Source organism: Morus notabilis, unplaced genomic scaffold, assembly GCF_000414095.1.
Source record: "Morus notabilis unplaced genomic scaffold, ASM41409v2 Scaffold35, whole genome shotgun sequence".
NCBI lineage: Eukaryota > Viridiplantae > Streptophyta > Magnoliopsida > Rosales > Moraceae > Morus > Morus notabilis.
Genome location: NW_010361505.1, coordinates 96936 through 122214, shown reverse-complemented (window position 1 = coordinate 122214; position 25279 = coordinate 96936). Strand labels below are relative to the sequence as shown.

General features: G+C 39.1%; 1 protein-coding gene across 1 annotated transcript in view; it reads right to left on the bottom strand.

The window, feature by feature from the left end:
- LOC21409478 (DNA repair protein RAD50) overlaps positions 1-25279 on the bottom strand; it is a 65817-nt gene that overhangs the window by 33212 nt on the left and 7326 nt on the right. Inside the window, exons 4-5 of the mRNA XM_024166632.1 lie at positions 20645-20820; positions 19723-19837 (exon numbers count right to left, since the gene is read on the bottom strand). Of these exons, the coding sequence (XP_024022400.1) occupies positions 19723-19837; positions 20645-20820 (291 nt within the window). The remainder of the gene's footprint in view (positions 1-19722; positions 19838-20644; positions 20821-25279) is intronic.

The following is a 25279-nucleotide window of genomic DNA, read 5'->3' as shown; positions in this document are numbered from 1 at the left end:
ACCTCGCTGCCCCTAACCACCCCCCTCTCTCCGATATAGTATATTTACATACATTTAATATGTAATGTGTATTTAATATATTTAATATATTATTATTTTAAATATTATTACATGTTATTGGGAAGTCAGTTACGTTGTACAGAGAAGCCTTAAAGTTAGCCTTAAAACTAAGAAGTCGGTTTGTAACTTATTTTTGAATTTATTAGCCATGTACATTTATATATAGGTCTGTAATATATTTCTAAAGAATAAGAAAGAAAATATATTCAGTAGCAATGCTTTTATATCGACTTTTTCCCTTATGTTAGCTTTTATGGTATCAGAGAAATAAAAATTAACGTGAGGTTGAAAGGGATGATGGCCAAAGTGGCGACTGGAACAAGCAGAGGTGATGGGTCTAAGGTTGCTTCAGGAACTTCTAACCCAACCTCTACAATTGTTCCCACTGCAAATCATGAACACACATCCCTACAGATTACTTCTCATAAATTGAATGGTAGAAATTTTCTTCCATGGTCTCGCTCTATTCAAATGGTCATTCATGGTAAAGGAAAGATTGGCTATTTGGATAGGACTAATAGCAGACCGAGTATTGACGATCCTACCTATCAGACTTGGGATATTCAAAACTCCATGGTAATGGCCTGGTTAATTCATTCCATGGAGGATTCCATTGGTGACACCTATTTGTTTTATCCCACAGCAAAGGAAATCTGGGATGCTATTCATGTACCATATTCTGATTATGCAGATACATCTCAAGTTTATGAATTGCGGAACCGTGTTAGAAATATGACAAGATGAACGGGATGTTACGCAATATTTCAATGCTCTCAAGAAAGTGTGGCAAGAACTGGATCTCTTTCTCGTCTGTGAATGGAAGGATCCAGCAGATGCGGTTCTCTATAAACAAATGCTAGCAAAGGGGAGGCTTTATGATTTCTTGGCTGGACTCAACTGTGATTTGGACGAGGTTCGTGGTCGCCTACTCGGGATGAAACTTCTCCTACCCATTGAAGAGATTTTCGCGAAAGTAAGACAGGAGGAAAGCCGAAAGAAAGTTATGCTCAGCAAATCTGCCCCACCACCTGCGATTGAGAATTCAGCCTTGGCTGTTCGAGGACCAGATTCACGTCCAAAACAGAAAAATACAGCCTGGTGTGATCACTGTCAGAAGCCATACCACACTAAAGAAAAGTGCTGGAAACTTCATGGTAAACCTGCCAATTGGAGTCCACAATCTCGTGGAAAGGATGGAAAAGCATTCCAAAGTTCAAATGAAGGTGAATCAAAGGGGTCCAACAGTGGGTCCAACAATCCTGTTACACTATCCAAAGCACAAATGGAACAACTCTGCAAGATGTTGACTAACACAGCGATTCCAAGCACTTCACTAGTTGCTCAAAAAGGTAATCATTTGTCTGCATTGAGTGTACTAAAGAATCAAGGTGAGCCATGGATAATAGACTCTGGTGCTTCTAACCATATGACTGGTTGTGAAAAGATTTTTTGCTCATATTCTCCATCACCCGATAATCAAAAAGTGAAAATTGCAGATGGATCTTTTTCTGTTGTTGCTGGTATTGGTACCGTGAAAATTAGTTCAAATATAATTTTGAAGTCTATGTTACATGTACCTAAGCTGCCTTGTAATCTTCTCTCAATAAGCAAGATAACTAAAGATTTGGATTGTCTAGTCACGTTTACACCTTCTGTTTGTATGTTTCAGGATCGGATTTCGGGGAAGAGGATTGGCAATGCTAAAGAATTCTCTGGTCTGTACTACTTCGAGGACGATCTTTCCGTAAAGGGTGATATGGTCAATCATAATGTCTCCCTTACTCGAGAACAACAAATCATGCTCCTACATTGTCGGCTAGGTCATCCAAGCTTTCTATATTTGAAACACCTGTTTCCCTCGTTGTTTAGAAATAAAGATTCCTTTCAATGTGATGTTTGTGAACTTGCAAAACACAAACGTGTCTTTCTACCTCCCTAACCTTATAGGGCTTCAAAACCTTTTGTTCTAATTCATAGTGACATTTGGGGACCTTCACGTGTTCGTAGCATTTTTAATAAAAGATGGTTTATTACGTTTATTGATGATCATTCTCGTGTTTGTTGGGTGTACCTATTAAAAGAAAAATCTGAGGCAGAGCAAGTATTTCAAAATTTCCATTCCATGATCAAAACGTAGTTCAATGAACATATTAAAATTTTACAAACTGATAATGGAACATAATATTTTAATTCTATTTTAAATAAGTTTCTCACTGAAAAAGGCCTCATTCATCAAAGTTCACGTGTTAATACACCACAACAAAATGGTGTTTCAGAACGTAAAATCCGTCATTTGTTAGAAGTTGCTCATGCTTTACTATTCAATTCTAATGTACCAAAGTGTTTCTGGGGAGATGCTGTACTCACAGCTTGTTATTTAATAAATCGTATGCCAAGTAGGGTTTTACAATATAAGACTCCATTGAATACATTTCTTGAATATTATCCTGAGTCACGTGTTTTTTCCGAACTTGATCTTAAGGTTTTTGGGTGTTCATCTTTTGTTCATAATCATGATCCTAATAGAGGCAAATTAGATCCCCATTCTCATAAGTGTGTTTTTGGGTTATTCTTCTACACAAAAGGACTATAGATGTTATTCTCCGGAAAAACGAAAATATTTTGTGTCTAGAGATGTTACCTTCTTTGAAAATCAGTCATATTTTACAAAACAGGACACACAAGGGGAGCAACATCAGTTTTTTTTGAATTTCTCCACCCCAGATATCTCGGACTTGCACCACAAAAATTCTGAGAATTGGGAATATTTTTGGGACTGTATCCCTCCTAATTAGGGGTCATCTATTTCAAATCCTCATCCCAATTCGAATTTAACTCCCAATTCGGAACCTATTCCTCAAATAATTCTACCCAATCCAAATCATTCGGTACCCACTCCTCAAATCTCTCCATTTTTTCAGCCCAATCCAAATCATTCGGAACCTACTCCTCAAATCTCTCCATTCTCTCAGCCAGGTTCAAATGAATCGGAACCTCCTCCAAAATCTTCCCCTCATCAACTTCCGAAATCTATGTCAACTTCAAATATCTCTCCTACAAATCTGGATATTTCTTCCGCACCGATCTCCTCTTCCCCAAATATCTCTCCAGCAATCCCACCTTCTAATCTAGATGTCTCAAATTCAAAAAACCTGGAAAACCTGCCGCCTACAAGTCCGGAAAAGAAATCGGTAGGGGGACATATGATTCAACCGATTCCATTAATGACCTACAAACGGAAATATCTGAGAAAGGGGGAAAAAATTATGCCTCCAGTAGTTCAAACTTCAGAGGTTTTTGCGGCTAGTCAAACCTCTAAACCAAAATCAGATGCTGAAATAGACTTAGCCGAACTAGATGTCCCTGTAGCTCTGCGAAAGGGGACGCGATCGTGTACACAACACCCAATCTCTAACTTTGTAAGCTATAATCACCTATCAAATTCAGTTCAGGCCCTGGTTTCCAATCTTGCAACCACCGAGCTGCCGAAGACAATACAGGAAGCATGGAGGAACCCTGCCTGGAAGAAGGCAATTTTGGAGGAAATGCAAGCTTTGGAGAAAAATCAAACGTGGGAAGTGGTTCAAAAACCCAGAGACAAAGCTCCTGTTGGGTGCAAATGGGTGTTCACAGTCAAATATAAGGCAGACGGGTCAATTGAGCGCTACAAAGCAAGATTAGTTGCCAAGGGATATACGCAAACATACGGGATTGATTACCAGGAAACATTTGCCCTGGTGGCAAAAATTAATACAGTAAGAGTTCTTCTCTCACTTGCAGCCAATCTTGATTGGCCTCTCCAACAATTAGATGTAAAAAATGCATTTTTGAATGGGGATCTGGAAGAGGAAGTGTATATGGACTTGCCTCTTGGATTTGATGATGAAACACAGAATGGCAAGGTATGTCGTCTAAGAAAATCGTTATATGGCTTGAAACAATCTCCGAGAGCTTGGTTTGGGAGATTCACTAAGGCAATCCTACAACATGGTTACAAGCAAGCTCAATCCGACCATACACTCTTCTACAGGCAACGTGAGAGTAAGATTACTATTCTGATTGTGTATGTAGATGATGGGTCCGTTCACTTCGCTGATTCAAGTTTATAATTTGAGTTGAGATGTGATTTTGTGTGAGAACTTTTTACTGTAGCAAAAAAGTTAGATGTGACTGTTTCTGAGAGCTTTTTACTGTAGCAAAACTCGAATTCTAAACTCGAATCGGCGAAATGAACGGGCCTAATATGATTTTGACTGGAGACGATTTGGAAGAGATGGTAAGAATTAAAAAGAAACTTGCTTCCGAATTTGAGATAAAGGATCTTGGAAGTTTGAGATATTTTCTTGGAATGGAAGTGGCTCGTAATCATACTGGTATATCTGTTTCACAGAGGAAGTACGTGCTTGACCTACTGAAGGAGATAGGAATGCTAGGCAGCAAACCAGTGGACACTCCAATTGATCCGAGTGTTAAGTTGAAGCTAAATTCGGGACGAGGTCCTGTTGACAAAGGTCGCTATCAACGCCTGGTGGGGAGGTTAATCTATTTATCTTATACGAGGCCAGATATAGCATTCGCAGTGAGTTGTGTGAGTCAATTTATGCACTCTCCATTGGAAGATCACATGGAGGCTATCTATCGGATTCTCAAGTATCTGAAAGGAAACCCTGGAAGAGGATTGTTTTTCAGGAAAACAAATAATCGATTAATTGAAGCATTTACGGATGCTGATTGGGCTGGCTCAGTAGATGATAGGAGGTCCACATCAGGATATTGTTCTTTTGTTTGGGGTAATTTGGTGACTTGGAGAAGTAAAAAACAAACGGTGGTAGCAAGAAGTAGTGCAGAGGCAGAACTGAGATCGATAGCACAAGGAGTCTGTGAAGTTCTATGGTTGAAGTTACTGATGGATGAACTGAAAATGCCTATAGATAGACCATTGAGGATCTTCTGTGATAACAAAGCTGTCATCAACATATCACACAATCCAGTGCATCATGATCGAACCAAGCACGTGGAAGTGGATCGGCATTTCATCAAGGAGAAAATAGAAGATGGAACGATTTGCATGACATATGTGCCAAACATCGGATCAAACGGTTGATCTACTAACCAAGGGTTTGTATAGGTCGTTATTTGAAAGACTAGTAGATAGATTGGGAATGTACAACCTGTATAGTTCAGGTTAAGGGGGAGTATTGGGAAGTCAGTTACGTTGTACAGAGAAGCCTTAAAGTTAGCCTTAAAACTAGGATGTCAGTTTGTAACTTATTTTTGAATTCATTAGCCGTGTACATCTATATATAGGCCTGTAATATATTTCTGAAGAATAAGAAAGAAAATATATTCAGTAGCAGTGCTTTTATATCTTTCCCTTATGTTAGCTTTTATATATATATCTTTCCCTTATGTTAGCTTTTACATGTTTTTAAAAATTAAACCACCAAACACAATTTCAGTTTTTTTAAAACTGAAAACAATCTCGAAATAAAACTACCAAACACATTTTCAAAAATGATTCCAAAATGAAATGAAAACGTTTTCGTTTTCATTTTCATACAGAAAACAAAATCATTTTGGAACGAATTCCAAACGCACCCTGAATTGTTCAGCTCTCTATTGTGAAAGTTGTTATTTGTCTAAAAGTCATAAGTCCACTTATGTTACTAAGCCTTATCAACCTTCTAAACCATTTTATTTTGGGCATAGTGATGTATGAGGACCTTCAAAGGTAACAAATTTATCAGGAAAAAAATGGTTTGTGACATTTATAGATGATCATACATGATTATGCTGAATATATTTGATGAATGAAAAATCTGAGGTAGGAAAATTGTTTAAGGAATTTTACAATATGATTGAAAATCAATTTCAAACAAAAATAAGCATCCTAAGAACTGATAATGGAACTGGATACTACAATGAATATTTGGGAAGTTTTTTAAAGCAAAAAGGGATTCACCATCAATCTACGTGTGTAAATACTCCTAAACAAAATAGGATTGCCGAAAGAAAGAATAAACATTTACTTGAGGTTGCCCGTGCCACATCATATCTAATAAATAGGATGCCTACCCAAGTCTTAAAATATACTACACTGTTACAATCACATGCCACGTATTGGTCTGCACGTGTTCAATTGCATGTTTGGGATGTGGGCTTCTTTCTCGTTGAAGACTTGGTCTATAAATTTAATAAAAGACCATAGCACTCACCAAGACCAGAGCACTTTGAAGCGGTCTATAGGAATCTGAGATATTTGAAAGGAACTCTAGGGAAAGGCTTACTATTCAAGAAACACGACCATCTGCAGATTGAAGTCTATACTGATGCAGACTAGGCCAGAAGTGTTACAGATAGAAGATCTACTTCAGGCTACTGTTCCTTTGTTGGAGGAAATCTAGTTACTAGGCGAAGCAAAAAACGTAATGTGGTGGCTAGGAGCAGTGCAGAGGCAGAATTCAGAGCTGTTGCCCTTGGAATTTGTGAGGGAATATGGATCAAGAGAATACTTGAGGAGTTTAAGATTCCTCATTTGTTACCTATAAAAGTCTACTGTCACAACAAGGTTGCTATATCTATAGCTCATAATCTAGTTCTACATGATTGAACAAAACATGTAGAAGTGGATAAACATTTTATCAAGGAGAAGCTTGACACAGGAGTAGTATGCATGCCGTACCTTCCAACGACAGAACAAGTCGCTGATGTGTTACCTAAGGGGCTACATAGAAAGCAGTTTGATCAATTAGTTGGCAAGCTGGCTATGGAGGATATCTTCAAACCAACTTGAGGGGGAGTGTCGGCAGAGGAGTCAATTAGGGATTTTATCCCGATTTAGTCATGATCTATAAGTATATTAGGATGTGTATCTAATGTAAATATGGAAAGTCAATACAAAAGATTAGGAAATAGGAAACTGTCAATATTTTATTTTATTCCTTTCCATTTTTGTGTAATTCCTCTTGCCTATAAAGAGGGCATTGTACTCATTTAATAAGATTATTCCAGATACAATTTCTTCATACCTTCTAAGTCCTAGAAACATACCTAATATAATTCTAGAAATCAGGAAACTAATTTATATATAGATAAGGAAAGTAACCGGATTCCTCTCCAATCACTCGGTTTTTTCCACACTCCCCCTCAAGTTGGAGAATATATATTAATCATTCCCAACTTGTCTACTAGAAATTCAAAGTTTTGTCTTGATAATCCCTTGGTCAAAACATCAACTACTTGTTGGGATGAAAGAACATAAGAAAGCTCCACTATTCCCTCAGCAATCTTCTCTTTGATGAAATGTCTGTCAATCTCCATATGTTTGGTGCGATCATGGTGAACTGGATTCTGAGCTATACACAACGCTGCTTGATTGTCGCAATAGACCTTTAAAGTTTATCTATTCTCAAATCTCAATTCTTCCAACACTCTTCTAGTCCAAATAGCCTCACAGATTCCATGTGCTAGAGCTCTGAACACGGCCTCTGCGCGAGCTGCGAGCCACAATATTCTACTTCTTGCTTCTCCAAGTAACAAGGTTTTCCCAAACCATAGTACAATAGCCAGATGTTGACCTTCTATCTTCAATTGAACCTGCCCAGTCAGCATCAGTAAAAGCTTCAACGTGCCTCTTATTAGTCTTCCCAAAGAACAAGCCTTTGCCTGGTGTCATTTTAAGGTATCTTAGAATCCGGTAGACTGCATTGAGATGTTCTTCATAAGGAGAGTGCATATACTGACTCACAACACTAACTGCAAATGCTATGTCAGGCCTGGTGTGGGACAAATAGATTAGTCTTCCAACCAGCCTTTGATATCCCTCCCTGTTTACAGGATCTCCTAACTCCTTTTACTTTCCAAATCCATTCACTTCCACTGGTGTCTCGAATGGTCTTGCCCCTAGCATACGAGTTTCCTTTAAGAGATCAATAGTGTATTTTCTCTAAGAAACAGAAATACCTTTTCGCGTGCGAGCCACTTCCATTCCCAGAAAGTATCTCAACTGTCCCAAATCCTTGACTTCAAATTCTTTAGCCAGCACCTTTTTCAACTCAGATAACCCCACAAGGTTGTCTCCTGTTAGAATGATATCATCCACATATACTATAAAAATTGAAATCTTACCACCAGAGTATTTATAAAACAAGGTATGATCAGCTTGCCCCTGTGTGAAGCCAAAACTCTTAACTGCCTTAGTAAATCGATCAAACCATGCTCTAGGAGACTATGTCAGCCCGTAGAGAGACTTCTCCAATCTGCACACCTTATTACAACCAAACTCTCCCTCAAAACTTGGAGGTAAATCCATATACACTTCTTCAAGAGTTCCATTCAGGAATGCGTTTTTTACATCCAACTGATGCAGAGGGCAGTCGAGATTAACAGCCAGTGAGAGTAGGATTCTGATCGTGTTGAGTTCGGCAACCGGTACAAATGTCTCATTATAATCAACTCCAAAGGTTTGTGTGAAACCCTTCACTACCAATCGTGCCTTATACCTTTCTACCGAACCGTCTGATTTTATGTTTGATAGTGTGGAAAATCAGTGTGATTCCATGGGAATATCCGAATGATTCCCATGGATTTTGTGTCAATTCAGTTTACTGATTTTATGTTTGTTTCCTTATTGCTTTGTAGTATTTTTGGTAGGTTTTTTAGGAAAATAAACGGTAATAAAGAATTACCATATTTGTACCTTTTCTCTCTCTATTTAAGGAGAGCCTTCTCCGTAATCAAAACAAAGGAAATAAGAATTATTTTCCTCATAAAACTTTATGGTATCAGAGCCGGATTTTGCCTCTTCCGGTTTCTTCTAAATGGCAAAAACTGCCATGACAAGGGCCTCTCGTGAAGCAGTCTCCGACGCTGCAAGTGGGCTAACTTCAACGTCAACAGCAACATCTCAACAGATCATCCACAACATTAATGACAGCCATTCACTGCAGATCACACAACATAAGTTGAATGGTGCAAATTATGTGGAGTGGTCTCAATCGGTGGTCCTTGTAATTGATGGAAAAGGACGGCTAGATTACTTGACAGGAGAGGCCACACCACCTGAAGTTGGAACTCCCGCCTACAAGAAGTGGAAATCCGAAGATTCCATGGTAAAGGCGTGGCTGTTGAACTCGATGGAACCAGCGATCAACCGCGTTTATCTCTACTAGAAAACAGCAAACGCGATATGGAAGATGGTAGAAGAGATGTACTCCGATTTAGGGAATTCTGCTCAGATTTTCGAGTTGAAATCTGCCCTAAGAGAGAAGAGACAAGGTAATCTAAGTGTAACAGAATATTACAATGAACTGCAAGTCTTATGGAAGGAATTAGACCTATATCAGGACTTCAATTGGAGTTGCTCTACGGATAGCGCCAAGTTCAAGAAGATGCTTGATAAGGAGCGAGTATTTGATTTTTTACTCAGCCTCAATAAGGAGTTGGATGAAGTTCGAGGCCATGTACTTGGCTTCAAACCATTCCCTGAGATCAATGAGGCATTTGCTGAAGTGAGGCGTGAAGAGGCTCGGCAGAGAGTCATGCTTGGGAAGAAGATGACCAGCCCTAATTCCATTGTTGAACCGCCACACCAAGAATCAGCCTTGGTGGTCAGAAAAAATTTTGGACCTAGTGGAGAAAACCGAAATCAGAGGAGTGACAGACCTTGGTGTGATCGCTGCCAATGCCATGGACACACCAAAGACACATGTTGGGAAATCCATGGAAAACCACCGGACTGGAAACCAGCACGTGAACGCTGGCGTCAACGGAACTCTGGAGAAAGCCGAGGCTTTACAGCTGCATCTGGAGAAGTAGAAAAAATTCCAGAAACTACCTCAGGTTCGACATTTAGCAAAGAGCAACTGGAACAGCTTCAAACTATTCTGTCACAGCTTCCATCCTCGTCGTCCTTGGGCCCAACAGCAGTAGTTGCAAAAAGGGGTAATTTTCTCTCTGCCCTAACAACCAAAACTATTAATAAAGCTTGTTGGATTGTTGACTCGGGAGCCTCAGACCATATGACAAACAATAAGAGTATTTTTTCGAGCTTTGAACCAGTTGATAATGGTTTGACAATCAAAATTGCGGATGGATCCTTCGCATTTGTAACTGGAAAAGGGACAGTGAGAATTTCTTATTGTATAACTCTGCATTCTGTGTTGTATATACCAACCATCGCCTGCAATCTTTTATCCATTGCAAAATTAACAAAGGATATGAACGCATAACCAAGTTCTCATTCTTTGTGTGAGTTTCAGGATTTACTTTTGGGGAAGACGATTGGCAGTGCTGAGGAGTGTGATGGGCTATATCTACTTGAAGGTTCTCGGCTTGCAGGGAATAAACAAGTTCAAGCTTTGAGTTGTGATTCTGTCTCTACTTCTAGTGAAATTATGTTATGGCATAATAGGTTAGGCCATCCTAGTTTTTTATATCTGAAAAAGTTGTTTCCTTCATTATTTATCAATAAAGATGTCAACTCATTTGTCTGTGAAACATGTCAGTTTGCTAAACATACTCGTGTTCCTTAACCTTTACAACCTTACAAAATATCCAAACCTTTTTCAATTATTCATAGTGATATCTGGGGTCCGTCAAGAATAAATAACATATCCGGTGCACGATGGTTCATAACCTTTATTGATGACCATACTCGAGTCAGTTGGGTATTTCTCTTAAAAGGAAAATCCAATGCTGCCAATATTTTTCAAAATTTCCATAAAATGGTAGAAACACAGTTTCAAACAAAAATTCAAATTCTTCGTACAGATAATGGCCGAGAGTATTTTAATAATACTTTAGGTCTATATCTAGCAGAAAATGGAATATTCCACCAAAGTTCATGTGTTGATACTCCTCAACAAAATGGTGTTGCTGAACGTAAAAACAGGCATTTACTCGAAACAACTCGTGCACTCTTGTTTGAAAACCATGTTCCTAAGTGTTTTTGGGGTGAAGCAGTTCTTACATCATGTTATCTGATTAACCGTCTTCCTTCTCGAGTACTCCAGTACCAAACACCATTGTCTACTCTTCGTAAGTCTTATCCCCAAATTCGTCTACTTCATGATCTACCTCTTAAAACATTCGGATGTACTGCATTTGTACACTCGAATTCACCTCAACTAAGCAAACTTGATCCTAGAGCTATTAAGTGTATTTTTTTTAGGTTACTCTCCAAGTCAGAAAGGTTTCAAATGCCACTGTCCTGTCACGAAAAAGGTGTACGTATCCATGGATGTCTTATTCTTTGAAAATCAAGCTTACTACAAATCTGCCCTTCAAGGGGAGAATGTTTGACATACAGGGCAGCTTTGGGATTTCTCCACTCAATCGGAAACAGAGTCAGTAGTTCCCACTCAGTTAGAGTCAGAGTCTCCTGGTTCATCTTCTAAGAGTCCTGTGTTACCTATTATGTTGTCTAATGATCTGAAAACAGGGGGAGAATCACATGTGCAAAGCAGCACACAAAAAGAACCATAAGAACTTCGTGTTTTTTCTAGGCGAGCTGGACAACCTCGAAAGCAACACAAGCCTATTACAACTCCAGAGCATTACCAAGAGCCAGAACCGGAGGTAAACACACAAATGAATGACGCAGGTGTTGTTGCTGAAGAATCCAAAGAAGAGGAGGCTCAGACAGTAGAAGAAGAACTACCAGCTGGTGATCTTGATGTGCCTATTGCACTTCAGAAAGGCACTCGGAACTGCACCCAACATCCACTTTATAACTTTATGTCCTTCAAACATCTGTCTCCTGCCTTCCGAGCTGTAACCGAGAAGATATCTGCTGAGGAGATTCCTGGAAGTATACATGATGCTCTTGAAAAGCCACAGTGGAGGAAGGCAGTAATGGAGGAAATGGGAGCTTTGAAGAAGAATGGTACATGGGCAATTGTAGACCTACCCAAAGGAAAATGCCCAGTGGGTTGTAAATGGGTCTTCACAATCAAATACAACTCAGATGGATTAGTGGAAAGGTATAAAGCACAATTGGTAGCTAAAGGCTTTACACAAACCTTTGGTGTGGATTATAATGAGACATTTGCCCCGGTTGCTAAACTAAACACTATCAGGATACTACTCTCGTTGGCAGCTAATCTTGACTGGCCTCTACACCAGATGGATGTAAAAAATGCATTTCTTAATGGGACTCTCGAATAAGAAGTATATATGAATCCCCCGCCAGGGTTTGAAAGAGAATTTGGAGGGGATAAGGTGTGCAGGTTGTTGAAGTCACTATATGGATTTAAAAAATCTCCTCGAGCCTGGTTTGACCGCTTGACTAAGACTGTCAGAAGTGTGGGTTTCCCTCAGGGACAGGCTGATCACACGTTGTTCTACAAACACTCAGGTGGTAAGATCTCAATTTTGATAGTATATGTGGATGACATTATCCTAACAGGGGATAATCTTGAAGAATTGTCAGACTTGAAAAAGGTGTTGGCTAGGGAATTTGAAGTCAAAGACTTGGGGCAGCTGAGATACTTTTTGGGAATGGAAGAAGTTGCTCGTACAAGAAAAGGTATTTCGATTTCTCAAAGAAAGTATACGATTGATCTCTTGAAGGAAACTGGAATGCTTGGTGGAAGACCATCTGAGACTCCTGTGGAGGTGAATGGAAAAGGAAAGGAGTTAGGAAATCCAGTAGATAGGGGGTTGATATCAAAGGTTAGTAGGGAGACTAATCTATCTATCTCATACCAGGCCCGACATAGCTTTCGCAGTAAGTGTTGTAAGTCAGTATATGGATTCTCCCTATGAAGAACACCTAGCTGCCGTGTATCGGATTCTGAGATACCTCAAGATGACACTGGGAAAAGGTCTGTTTTTTGGAAAAACTAATCAAAGGCAGATTGAAGCTTTTACAGATGCTGATTGGGCAAGCTCAGTTGAAGACAGGCGGTCAACTTCTGGCTATTGTTCTATGATCTGGGGAAATCTTGTTACTTGGAGGAGTAAGAAGCAGAGTGTAGTTGCTCGCAGTAGTGCAGAAGCCGAGTTCAGAGCACTAGCACATGGAATTTGCGACAATTTGGATTAGAAGAGTCTTGGAAGAATTGCAAGTTGAACACAAGGCTCCTTTAAAGGTCTACTGTGACAATCAAGCGGCTTTGTGCATAGCTCAGAATCCTGTTCACCATGATCGTACCAAGCACATAGAGATTGACAGACATTTCATTAAGGAGAAAATTGACGAGAGAATAGTAGAACTCTCTTATGTGCCTTCGACTCAACAAGTTGCTGATATCCTAACCAAAGGATTACCAAGACAAAGCTTTGAAGCTCTAGTAGACAAGCTGGGAATGATTAACATATATTCACCAGCTTGAGGGGGAGTGTGGAAAATCAGTGTGATTCCATGGGAATATCCGAATGATTCCCATGGATTTTGTGTCAATTCAGTTTACTGATTTTATGTTTGTTTCCTTATTGCTTTGTAGTATTTTTGGTAGGTTTTTTAGGAGAATAAACGGTAATAAAGAACTACCATATTTGTACCTTTTCTCTCTCTATTTAAGGAGAGCCTTCTCTGTAATCAAAACAAAGGAAATAAGAATTATTTTCCTCAGAAAACTTTAGATAGTAAACACCCATTTGCAGCCAACTAGACATTTTCCTTTAGGTAGTTCAACAACTGTCCACGTGCCATTCCTTTTTAAGGCTTATATTTCTTCTAAAACAGCCTTCCTCCACTGTGGTATTGTCAGCGCCTCATGAATACTTCTAAGGGTCTCTTCTACTGAAATCTTCTCGGCTGCAGCTCGGAAAGCAGGAGATAGATGAGTTAATGACATGAAGTTGTAGAAAGGGTACTGAGTACAGGTCCGGGTACCTTTCTAAAGAGCAATAGTGAGGAAATTGATGAAGATGAATATTTTATTCCTCTGACTTACAAACGTATTGTACAGCCCTTTTTGTAGATGAAAATACATCTAGTAATTAGGAAAGACAGCCTGTCAAAATTCTAATAATAGAAAATACTAAAAAGAAAGGAAAGCACTCCTAAAGAGAATCGGGTAACATTTTACCCAATATCTCTGAGATATAGAGCTAATCTAGGAAATAAAAAACTGATTGACAGCTATAAAGACAGCTGTAAAAGGAACAAATTAGCTGACTGACAACTGTAAATATACAGAAAAACTAGAATATTCTACACTCCCCCTCAAGCTAGGCTGTAAATATTGATTAAGCCTAGCTTGGAGTTCAAATCTTCAAAGTTCTTTCTTGGTAGGGCCATAGTGAGAATGTCCACTGTCTGAAGACTAGATGGCAGATGTAGTAACTTGATTACTCCTTCTATCTTTTCCTTTAAGAAGTGGCGGTCAATTTCCACGTGCTTCGTCCTATCATGATGCACTGGGTTCTTTGCGATACTGATAGCTGACAGATTATCACATAACATCTTTATAGGTTCTTCAGTCACGATCCTTAACTCCTTTAAAAGTCTTCTCCGCCACATACCTTCACATATGCCATGTGCCATTGCTCTGAATTCAGCATCTGCACTGCTTCTTGACACAACAGATTGTTTCTTTACTACGCGATGTGACTAAATTTCCCCATACATAAGTGCAGTAGCAGGAAGTTGATCTTCGATTTCCTATTGATCTAGCCCAATCAGCATCATTGTATATCTCGATGTCTTTGTCAGTTGATTTCCTGAAGTACAAGCCCTTTCCTAGTGTTAGTTTTAAGTACCTCAGAATCCTATAGACTGCTTCCATACGTTCTTCATTTGGATTGTTCATGAATTGGCTCACCACACTAACAGAGAAACCAATCGGGTCTTGTGTGGGATAAATATATACATTGGAGATAATTATTTTTCTGTTAGTGTGGTGAGCCAATTCATGAACATCAAGAGCACTGACAAACTGCTCTTGCTCAACTGATTGACTTTCCTCCACTCCATATTCCTCAGGGACAAAACCTATCTCAATCATTTGTGTTTACCTTCGGTTCAGGCTCTTGACAGTGCTCTGGAGTAGTGATAAGCTTCTATTGTCTTTGAGATTGTCCATCCTGCCTAGAATAAACACGAAGTTCTTTTTGTGATTCCTTTTGTGGTTCATTTTGTGTGCTTTGCACATGTGACTCTCCACATGTTTCCAAATCATTAGATAGCACAATAGGTAACACAACTTTTAACCGGTGGGGTAAGAGACTCTGACTCAATGGAAAAATCCCAAAGCTGCCTTCCACTGTCACTCTCCCCCAGAAGGGTAGATTTGAGGTAGTAAGCGTGATCTTCGAAAAAAAAAAAAAAAACCATGGATGTGTATACTTTTCGTGTATTTTGACAATAACACTTAAACCCTTTTTTATTTGGAGAGTAGCCCAAGAAAATACATTTGACAGCTCTAGGATCAAGTTTGCTTAGCTTAAGGGAGGTTGAATGAACAAAAACAGTACACCTGAAAGTTTTGAGAGGAATATTATGAAATAGGCAAGATTGAGGATAAAACTGACGAAGAATGTTTAAAGGTGTTTGATACTGAAGGACGCGAGATGGAAGACGATTGATCAGACAGGAAGATGTAAGAACTGCTTCACCCCAGAAAGATTTAGGAACATTATTATGAGTGCACGAGCCATTTCAAGTGTCTATTCTTACGTTCCGCAACACCATTTTATTGAGGGGTGTCAACACAAGAGCTTTGATGAATTATTCCATTTTCTGCTACATAAGGACCGAAAGTATTATTAAAGTATTCTCGTCCATTATCTGTACGAAGAATTTGGATTTTTGTCTGAAACTGGGTTTCCACCATTTTATGAAATTGTCGGAAAATCAGTGCGGCATTTGACTTTTCTTTCAAATGGAATACCCAACAAACTCGAGTGTGATCGTCAATAAAGGTTATAAACCAACGTGCACCATATATATTACTTATTCTTGAAGGCCCCCAAACATCACTATGAATGAGTGAAAAAGGTTTAGAGATTTTATAAATTTGTAAGGGATAGGGAACACGGGTATGTTTTGCAAACTGACATGTTTCACAGACAAACGAGTGAACATCTTTATTGACAAACAATGAAGGAAACAACTTTTTTAGATATAGAATACTAGGATGACCAAGTCTATTGTGCCATAACATAATTTCATTGGAAACAGAAGCAGAATTACAACTCAAAGCTTGAACTTGTTTATTCTTGGAAAGTGAACCTTCGAATAGGTATAGCCCATCACATTCCTTAGCATTACCAATCGTCCTCCCCGAAAGTAAATCCTGAAACTCACAAAGAATGAGAGAACTTAGCAGAGCAATTCATATCTCTTGTTAACTTTGCAATAGACAAAAGATTACAGGCAATGGTGGAATATATAACACAGAATGCAATGTTATATAATCTGATATTCTCACTGTTTCCTGTTACGGATGCTAATGAGCCATCAGCAATTTTAATCTTTAGACCATCGTTACTAGTATTGAACTCTGAGAAAAGACTCCGACAATTGGTCATGTGATCTAAAGCTCCCGAATCAACAATCCAAACATCTTTACACGTAGTTTTGGTTGTTAGAGCGGAGAGAAAATTACTTTTTTGTGCTACTGCTGCTGTTGGCCCTGTGGAAGATGTTGTTGCCGGTGCTCGCTTTGATAAGAGCATTTGAAGTTGCTCTAACTGCTCCTTGCTGAATGCCGAACCAGTGCTGCTTTCTGCAACCTTATCACTTCCTCCAGATGAGGTTGCAAAGCCTCGGCCTTCACCAGGTTGTCGCTGGCGCCAGCGTTCTTTTGCTGGTTTCCAGTCTGGCGGCTTCCCATGAATCTCCCAGCATGTGTCCTTTGTGTGTCCATTACGTTTGCAGTGATCACACCATGGTCTATCATTTCTCCTCTGATTTTGGCCATCTCCACTGGAACTAGGATTTTTTCTAACAACTAATGCTGACTCTTGGTGTGGAGGTTCTATAATAGGCTACACGTTTTTCTCCTTTCGGCCGAGTATCACTCTTTGTCGTGCTTCTTCACGCCTCACTTCTGCAAAGGCCTCCTTAATTTCAGGGAATGGTTTGAAACCAAACACGCGTCCACAAACTTCATCTAGTTCCTTGTTGAGTCCGAGTAGGAAGTCAAAAACTTGTCGAGCATCTTCTGGAATTTTGCACTATCGGTGGAGCAGCTCCAATTGAAATCCTGATACAAATCCAATTCCTGCCACAATACTTGTAATTCATTATAGTATTCGGTGACACTAAGATTACCTTGCCTTTTTTCTCTTACGGCTGACTTCATTTCAAAGATTTGGGCTGAATTCCCAAGATCCGAATACATCTCTACCATCTCCCAAATTGCATTCACTGTCTTGTAGTAAAGATAGACTCGGCTAATTGCAGGTACCATTGAGTTTAACAACCACGCCTTCACCATTGAGTCCTCCAATTTCCACTTCTTGTATGCCGGTGTCCCAGTTTCAGGTGGTTTTGCTTCTCCGGTCAAGTAATCTAGCCGTCCTTTTTCATCAATAACAAGGATGACTGATTGGGACCATTCAACATAATTGGCTACGTTTAACTTATGTTGCGTGATCTGCAGTGAGTGACTATCAATGACATTGATGATTTGCTGTGATCCTCCTTGGGAATTCTGAGTTGTTGGCGAGATGTGCTCGCTGGCTGCATCGGAGGTGGCTTCACAAGAAGCCCCTGTCATGGCAGTTTTCGCCATAAGGAATAAGGGATTATTCCTGCTCTGATACCATAAAGGTATTTGGGAGAAAAGATGAAATTGTTTTATTTCATATGACACTTTTTACTATCATTCTTTTCTCTTTAAATAGAGAAGAATCAAAGACCCTAATCACTCAAGGAGAAATCCCGGTGATTCTTTCCTAAAATAAAAGAGAAACATACTTATAATTACCCTAGAAACACACCTAATATAATTCTAGAAATCACGAAACTAATTTACACATAATCAGAGAAGGAAAGCAACCGGATTCCTCTCCAATCACTCTGTTTTTTCCACAAAAATTTTTCGTTTCTTATCAAAAAAATAATAATAAAATAAAAGGAAATTAGCTAATGGAACATCTCTAAGATGATGTCTGTCTATCAAGAGAAAATTACCTGCATGTGATATAACAGAAGATTTGGTAAGGAAAACATGTAATAGACTAGATCGTTAATGGGCTTCTCTAAAGAATGAAACGACAGGAAGTAAAGAAATCAAAGGAACGTTAGCCATATTTATTCCTGAATATGTCAACTACAAACAAAGCTAATAAGCATTTGCACTTTCAAAGGAATATTTCAAAGTGTTATAGAAATAATATGGAAAGTGGGGTCAGGTAATAGGGTTTTGTTTTGGAAAGACGTGTGGTGTGGGTAATCATCTTTTGAGTCAGCTTTTCCTAGGCTTTTTCGACTCTCGGCTGGCCCGAATGCACTTGTTGCTGATATTTTTTCTTCTAGTAACCAAAATTGGGATTTTAATTTTAGGGGAGGTCTTAATGATAGGGAGGTCGAGGAATTGAGAACTTTAATTCAAGTACTCAATGATTTTTCACTTAAACTTATCTATTCCGTATAGGCGGGTGTGGGTGAGTGATTCAAAGGGATTCTCATGCAAATCTTATTTTACTTCTCTAGTTGATGGAATTGATTTCCAAAATTTCAAGGCCTATAGTTTCATTTGGAAGTCTAGTATCCCCTATAGGATTAAAGTTTTTGCATGGCTGGTTTTTCATGGTAAAATAAATACTTGTGATGTAATCCAAAGGAGGAGCCCCTACTTGACAATATTCCCTTCTTGGTGTATTCTTTGCAAAAAGAACAGTGAATCATTGATCACTTGCTTCTTCATTGTAAGGTGGCAAGTGCTCTATGGAAGAAGCTTTTGAATGAAGCTGGGTTCATTTGGGTGTTTCCAGAACATTGCAGATCATTGCTGGTGGAACATACGGTGGGGCTTGGTTCCAATAAAATGGCCAGAGTTCTTTGGAGATGTATGGTGCTCTCTCTTTTGTGGTCCATATGGATGGAGAGAAACGCTAGATTGTTTGAAAGAAAGGAGATGGAGTTAACAGATATTTTCAAAAGGGCGAAATTTTTAGCTTCTTTATGGGCTTCAACAGATAAGACTTTCAAGGAGTTCCCTTTATCACTGATAACCATGAATTGGCAGGATGTTATAGGAAGATTTCTTTAGACTCTTTGATGTTACAGTGTTGTATTCTTAGATCTACTAATTTTTTATTTTGCTCTGAGGATTTCTCATCCTCTTTCCTTGTATTTGATGATTATAGCGATGATTATCAATAAAAGGTTTTTTCTTATCAAAAAATAAAAAAATAATTAAGGTACCTATATTCCTACCATGACGAACATGGAGTTCTTAAAAAATCACTTTGAGATTAAAAAACAACAATAATTATTCTTTTGAGTTCAAAGTTCTTCCACATGAAACCTTCTTTTTTTGTTTGTTTTTCCCTTTTTTTTTTTAATACAAGAGCTTCTGCATGAAACTGAGTCCATCAATGAAAAATCTGAAGAAAAAACTCTTGCAAATTTAATACACTTGCTTTCATTAGGATTGAGATCACTTAGAACATGCCAGAAAAGGCTCTTTTCTTTTTCTTTTTCTTTTTAAAAAAAACAAAAGAAAAGGAAGAGGAAGACATGAAATAAGTGGGAAAAACAAAGACCTTAAATGCAGCATCTTTCAGCGTCTGAAGATTCTCCAATTTCAGCTTGTAGGTCTTTATCTCTTGAGCTTGATCTTTGTGAAGTTTCTTTATAACTTCCAACGCCTTTGTATATCTGATTAATTGTACAAAAGTTGCATGTTTAAAAAGCTTGAAACGTCAAAATAATGTATAGAACAAAACCCAATGCACCAAATACTTCAAAAACACAGTAGAAGAAGTGCGAAGAAGAATTATGAATAAATGAAGATTGTTTCAGATTTGCCATGCTCTTCAACAACAAACTGCTGAAGGCACTGAAATGACATTTGTACACAATACGATACTGAAATTTCAGTAATTGGCATACTGAATGAAGAGAAAAACATTTTCAGTAGCTTAAATTTTTTTTTTTTTTTTTAAAAAGAAACGAGACTTTATTAATAAATTAACAAAAGAGAACTAGGAGAGAAGAGGAAGAGTTATCCTCAACAGAACCAAGCTCCCACTATACAGGACCAGCAGCATATAAGTAAACCAAAAACAAAACACCCAGGACAAATCTATAAAAAGTGACAGTAGCTTAAATTAATTTTGGGATAAAAGTATGAATTGGCTTATTGTTACGAAATAAAAATATTTAGCATAAGGAATTCTTTAAGTGTTTTGAATGGATACTTGTCTATTAAAAAGAACGGAAGTGCATAGGTAAAAAATTATATAAGTAAAGTTTTTCATGTTTGACTAATTTTATCTTTATACCCTCACAAAGATGTTGACATGCATAATAGTTACAAGTTCAATTATAGGCGCATGGATGACAAGATTGGGGAAAGATATGAACAAGCTATAAAGTTACTTTCAAGCTTTCAAGAATCACTTCAATTATTAGCAATGTTAGTACTTAGTACAAGGCAGAACAAGTGACAAAATAAGTGAGTACCGGGTAGCAGAGAAGATGTCATCAAACTTTTTCTTTAAAGTGGAAGAATCTTGCAATGGCCAATTGGCTTCATCTTGGTGTACAAATATAACATTTTCCAGAATTGCCTTGGAGACACCCATCAGAGCAGGAATTTCCCGATCCATGTCAGCACATCTATAACTAAGGCAAACTTTCTGCAGATAAGCAACCAATATCAAGAAACAATCTTTTATGGACATGCTAATTATGAAATCACAAATTAAGGCAAAGATAACACGATACCAAACCACTCTGGCAAAGAAAAAATCTATATACATCAGCTACCTAAATCTAATCTCCAACAGGAAAATCACATGCTAATTATGAATTAGTGTTGAATTCGGAAGTCAAAATTTAGGGAAGTTAGTTTAGGAAAGTATTTTAGGAATAAGAGGAGAGATCGGTTGTGATCTTTTCTCATAATTTTGTTTCCTGATTTTTAGGAGAGAATCAAGCTAGTTAGTTATTTCCTTATTAGTCATTTGTGTATATATATGCTATTGTAGGGTTACGGAAATATTAATAATAGAAGTTCAGAAATTCTTCATGGTATCAGAGCCAGTTTTCTGAACCCTAATCCCTTCCGGCCATCTCTCACTTCGGCCATCACTCATTCCGGCCATCTCTCTCTGACCATCTCTCATTACGGCCATCTCTCTCTGGCCATCTCTTATTCCGGCCACCTCTCGCCAAGTTTTCTGGCCACTTCTTCGTTGTTCTCAGGCCAATTATCTCCGGTCTTCTCTTATATATTTCCAGCAACCATATTCAGTCTTTCCTCTCATCTTTTCTGCAATATTTGAGACATGACAAAATACGGAATGGCATCATCACAAACATCCAGTGTCACGACCCCAGAATCAGGAGGCAGATCAGAGATTCCAAACCTTGGCGGCAGCGAATCTTCTCCTATTCTCATCACAGGACACAAATTAAATGGCCATAATTACTTACAGTGGTCGCAATCTGTGTTGCTGTTCATCTGTGGCAAGGGAAAAGATGAATATCTCACAGGAGAAGCAACCATGCCAAAGACTACAGATTCAGGTTTCAAGAAGTGGAAGATAGAAAATAGTATGATCATGTCATGGCTTATCAATTCCATGAACAATGACATAGGTGAAAATTTCTTGCTGTTTGGAACTGCAAAAGAAATATGGGATGCAGCCAAAGAAACTTACTCCAGTTCTGAAAATACTTCAGAACTATTTCAGGTAGAATCAGCCCTTCATGACTTCCGCCAAGGAGAGCAGTCCGTCACTCAGTATTACAACACACTCATACGGTATTGGCAGCAACTTGACTTATTCGAGACTCACTCATGGAAATGTCCGGACGACGTAGCAACGTACAAGCAGGTTGTGGAACAAAAAAGGCTGTTCAAGTTTTTCCTAGGACTTAACAGGGAGTTGGATGATGTTCGAGGTCGAATCATGGGCACTAAACCACTGCCCAGTCTCAGGGAGGCCTTCTCCGAGGTTAGGCGTGAAGAAAGTAGAAAGAAAGTGATGATGGGATCTAAGGAACAACATGCCTCACCGTTAGATGCCTCTGCCCTTGCTATTCGGTCATTCAACAATAATGGCGGAGATCGTCAAAAACGGGAAAGGCCTTGGTGTGATTACTGTAAGAAACTAGGCCATTACAAGGAGGCTTGCTAGAAGCTCCACGGCAAACCAGCAGATTGGAAACCAAAGCCATGGTTTGATAGAGACAGCAAAGCACATGTGGCCTCCAATTCCGATAGTGCTCCTGTTCCCGAGCCTAGCCCATTCAACAAAGAACAGATGGATGTACTGCAGAAACTGTTTAGTCAAGTCGGCAGTGGCAGCATTATTGGGGCTGGTTTGGTTGCTCAAACCAATCCGCATACAGCCTTCACTGCTAACAACGGAGGAATGAGGCCATGGATAGTAGACACAGACGCTTCTGATCACATGACAGGAGATGCTGCCCTTCTCCAAAATTACAAGCCAAGTAGTGGTCCCTCGTCCGTCCATATAGCTGATTAGCTGATGGTTCAAATTCAAAAATCACTGGGACAGGTTCCATCAAACTTACTAAAGAGTTGTATCTCGACTCTATCCTCCATGTTCCAAACTTGGATTGTAATCTTTTGTCCATTAGTAAATTGGCTTGTGACCTTCACTGTGTTACTAAATTTTATCCAAACTTGTGTATTTTTCAGGACTTGAAATCGGGGAAGATGATTGGCAGTGTTGAACTGTGCTCCGGGCTCTATCTCCTCTCATGTGACTAATCCTCAAACCAAGTCTCTCAAGCAAGTTGTGTCCAGTCTCAGAGTCTGTTAGGGTCTTTTAATTCTGTGTCAAATTCCAATGTCAATAAAGATAGTGAAATTATATTGTTACACTATCGTCTTGGTCATCCTAGCTTTGTGTATCTTGCAAAACTGTTTCCCAAATTATTTATCAATAAAAATCCAGCATCTTTTCATTGTGAAATTTGTCAGATTGCAAAGCATACTCGAACAGTATATCCTCAAATCCCATACAAACCTTCAACTGTTTTTTCTTTGATCCATAGTGATGTGTGGGGACCCTCACGTATAAAAAATGTTTCTGGAACTCGATGGTTTGTGACCTTTGTTGATGATCATACACGGGTAACTTGGGTTTATCTTATGAAAGAAAAGTCAGAAGTTGGACAAATTTTTCACACCTTCAATCTTATGGTTCAAAATCAATTCAATTCTAGAATTCAGGTACTCAAATCAGACAATGCTAGGGAATACTTTACTAGTAGTCTCAATACCTACCTTCAGAACCACGGGATTATCCACTTAAGTTCTTGTGTTGACACCCCACAACAAAACGGGGTGGCTGAACACAAGAATAGACATCTCTTGGAGGTTGCCCGGTGTCTTATGTTTTTGTCTAATGTTCCTAACTATTTTTGGGGGGAAGCCATTCTCACAACTACCTATTTGATTAACCGCATGCCATCCAGAGTCCTTACCTTTCAATCTCCACGTCAGCTTCTTTTGGAAAATTTTCCTCACACTCGTGCAGTTTCATCTGATTTACCACCCAAAGTATTTGGTTGCACAGCATTCGTTCATGTGTATCCTCAACACCGTAGCAAATTTGATCCTAGAGCCAATAAGTGCATTTTCCTAGGGTACTCTCCAACCCAAAAAGGGTACAAATGTTATTCTCCAATAAGCAAAAGATTTTACACCACCATGGATGTTTCTTTCTTTGAACACGTGTTCTTCTATCCCAAATCTCGTGTTCAGGGGGAGAGCATGAATGAACATCAAGTTTGGGAGTCTCTTCTTGAGTCAGTACCCTCGTCTCACTCAGAGTCACCACGGCCTTCTCAAACCGTGCCCATTGACTCATCCACACCTGTGCCGTTATCAGTCCAGCCCACAAACACAAATGTTCCATCTCTCGTCCAGCCCACAAACACAAATGTTCCATCTCCCGTCCAGCCCACAAATGCTCCATCTCCCGTACAGCCCACAAATGTGTCTTCTCCCGTGCCTGTTCAATCTGTAGCCCCACAACTTGCTAATGAGAATTTACAAGTCTACATTATTAGGAGGAAGAAAAGACAGGAGCTAGAGCACGGATCACAACCAACATGTGGCCAATATATTGACTCAATTCCAAGTCCACCTGAAGAAAACATGGGTACGGATAGGGAGGGAGATGTGTCAACTCCCAGCGTTGATGACTCTACCTTGCCGATTGCATTGAGGAAGGGTGTTAGGAGATGTACAAATCATCCAATTGGGAATTATGTCACGTATGAAGGGCTATCACCATCTTACAGAGCATTTGCTACTTCTCTTGATGATACTCAGATTCCCAGCACAATACAAGAGGCATTACAAAATTCTGAAGAAGGCAGTAGAAGATGAGATTGATGCACTTGAGAAGAATGGGACATGGACTATCACGGATTTACCAGGTGGGAAAAGGCCTGTGGGGTGCAAGTGGATTTTCACTATAAAGTACAAGGCAGATGGATCAATCGAGAGATTCAAGGCTCGGTTGGCAGCTAGAGGATTTACACAATCCTATGGGATAGACTATCAAGAGACTTTTGCTCCTGTTGCAAAACTTAACACTATCAGAATTCTTCTTTCATTGGCAGTCAACCAAGATTGGTGTTTGCAACAACTGGACATAAAAAATGCCTTCCTAAATGGTGACCTAGAAGAAGAGGTCTACATGGAAATTCCACCTAGCTTCGAAGGAAGTATGACAAAGAATCAGGTTTGCAAACTCCGAAAGTCCTTGTATGGCCTTAAACAATCTCCCCGAGCCTAGTTTGACAGATTCACAAAGGCAGTCTTGAAGCTTGGCTATGTACAGGGTCAGTCTGAACATACTCTGTTTGTCAAGAAATCTCATGCCGAGAAAATTGCCATATTGATAGTGAAGAAAAACAGAGAGAATTTTTCTTAGTTTATTTCATCAGCCGAAACATACATTTATACAGAAGAGGAGATTACCAACAGCTGGTAATTCCTTGATTTACTCCGTCAAATCCTACAGAAAAGGAAAACTAATTAGCTAGTTATGGAAACTAATCTACAGCTATTTACAGCCTAGTAGATCTCCTATTTACAGCCCATTACTG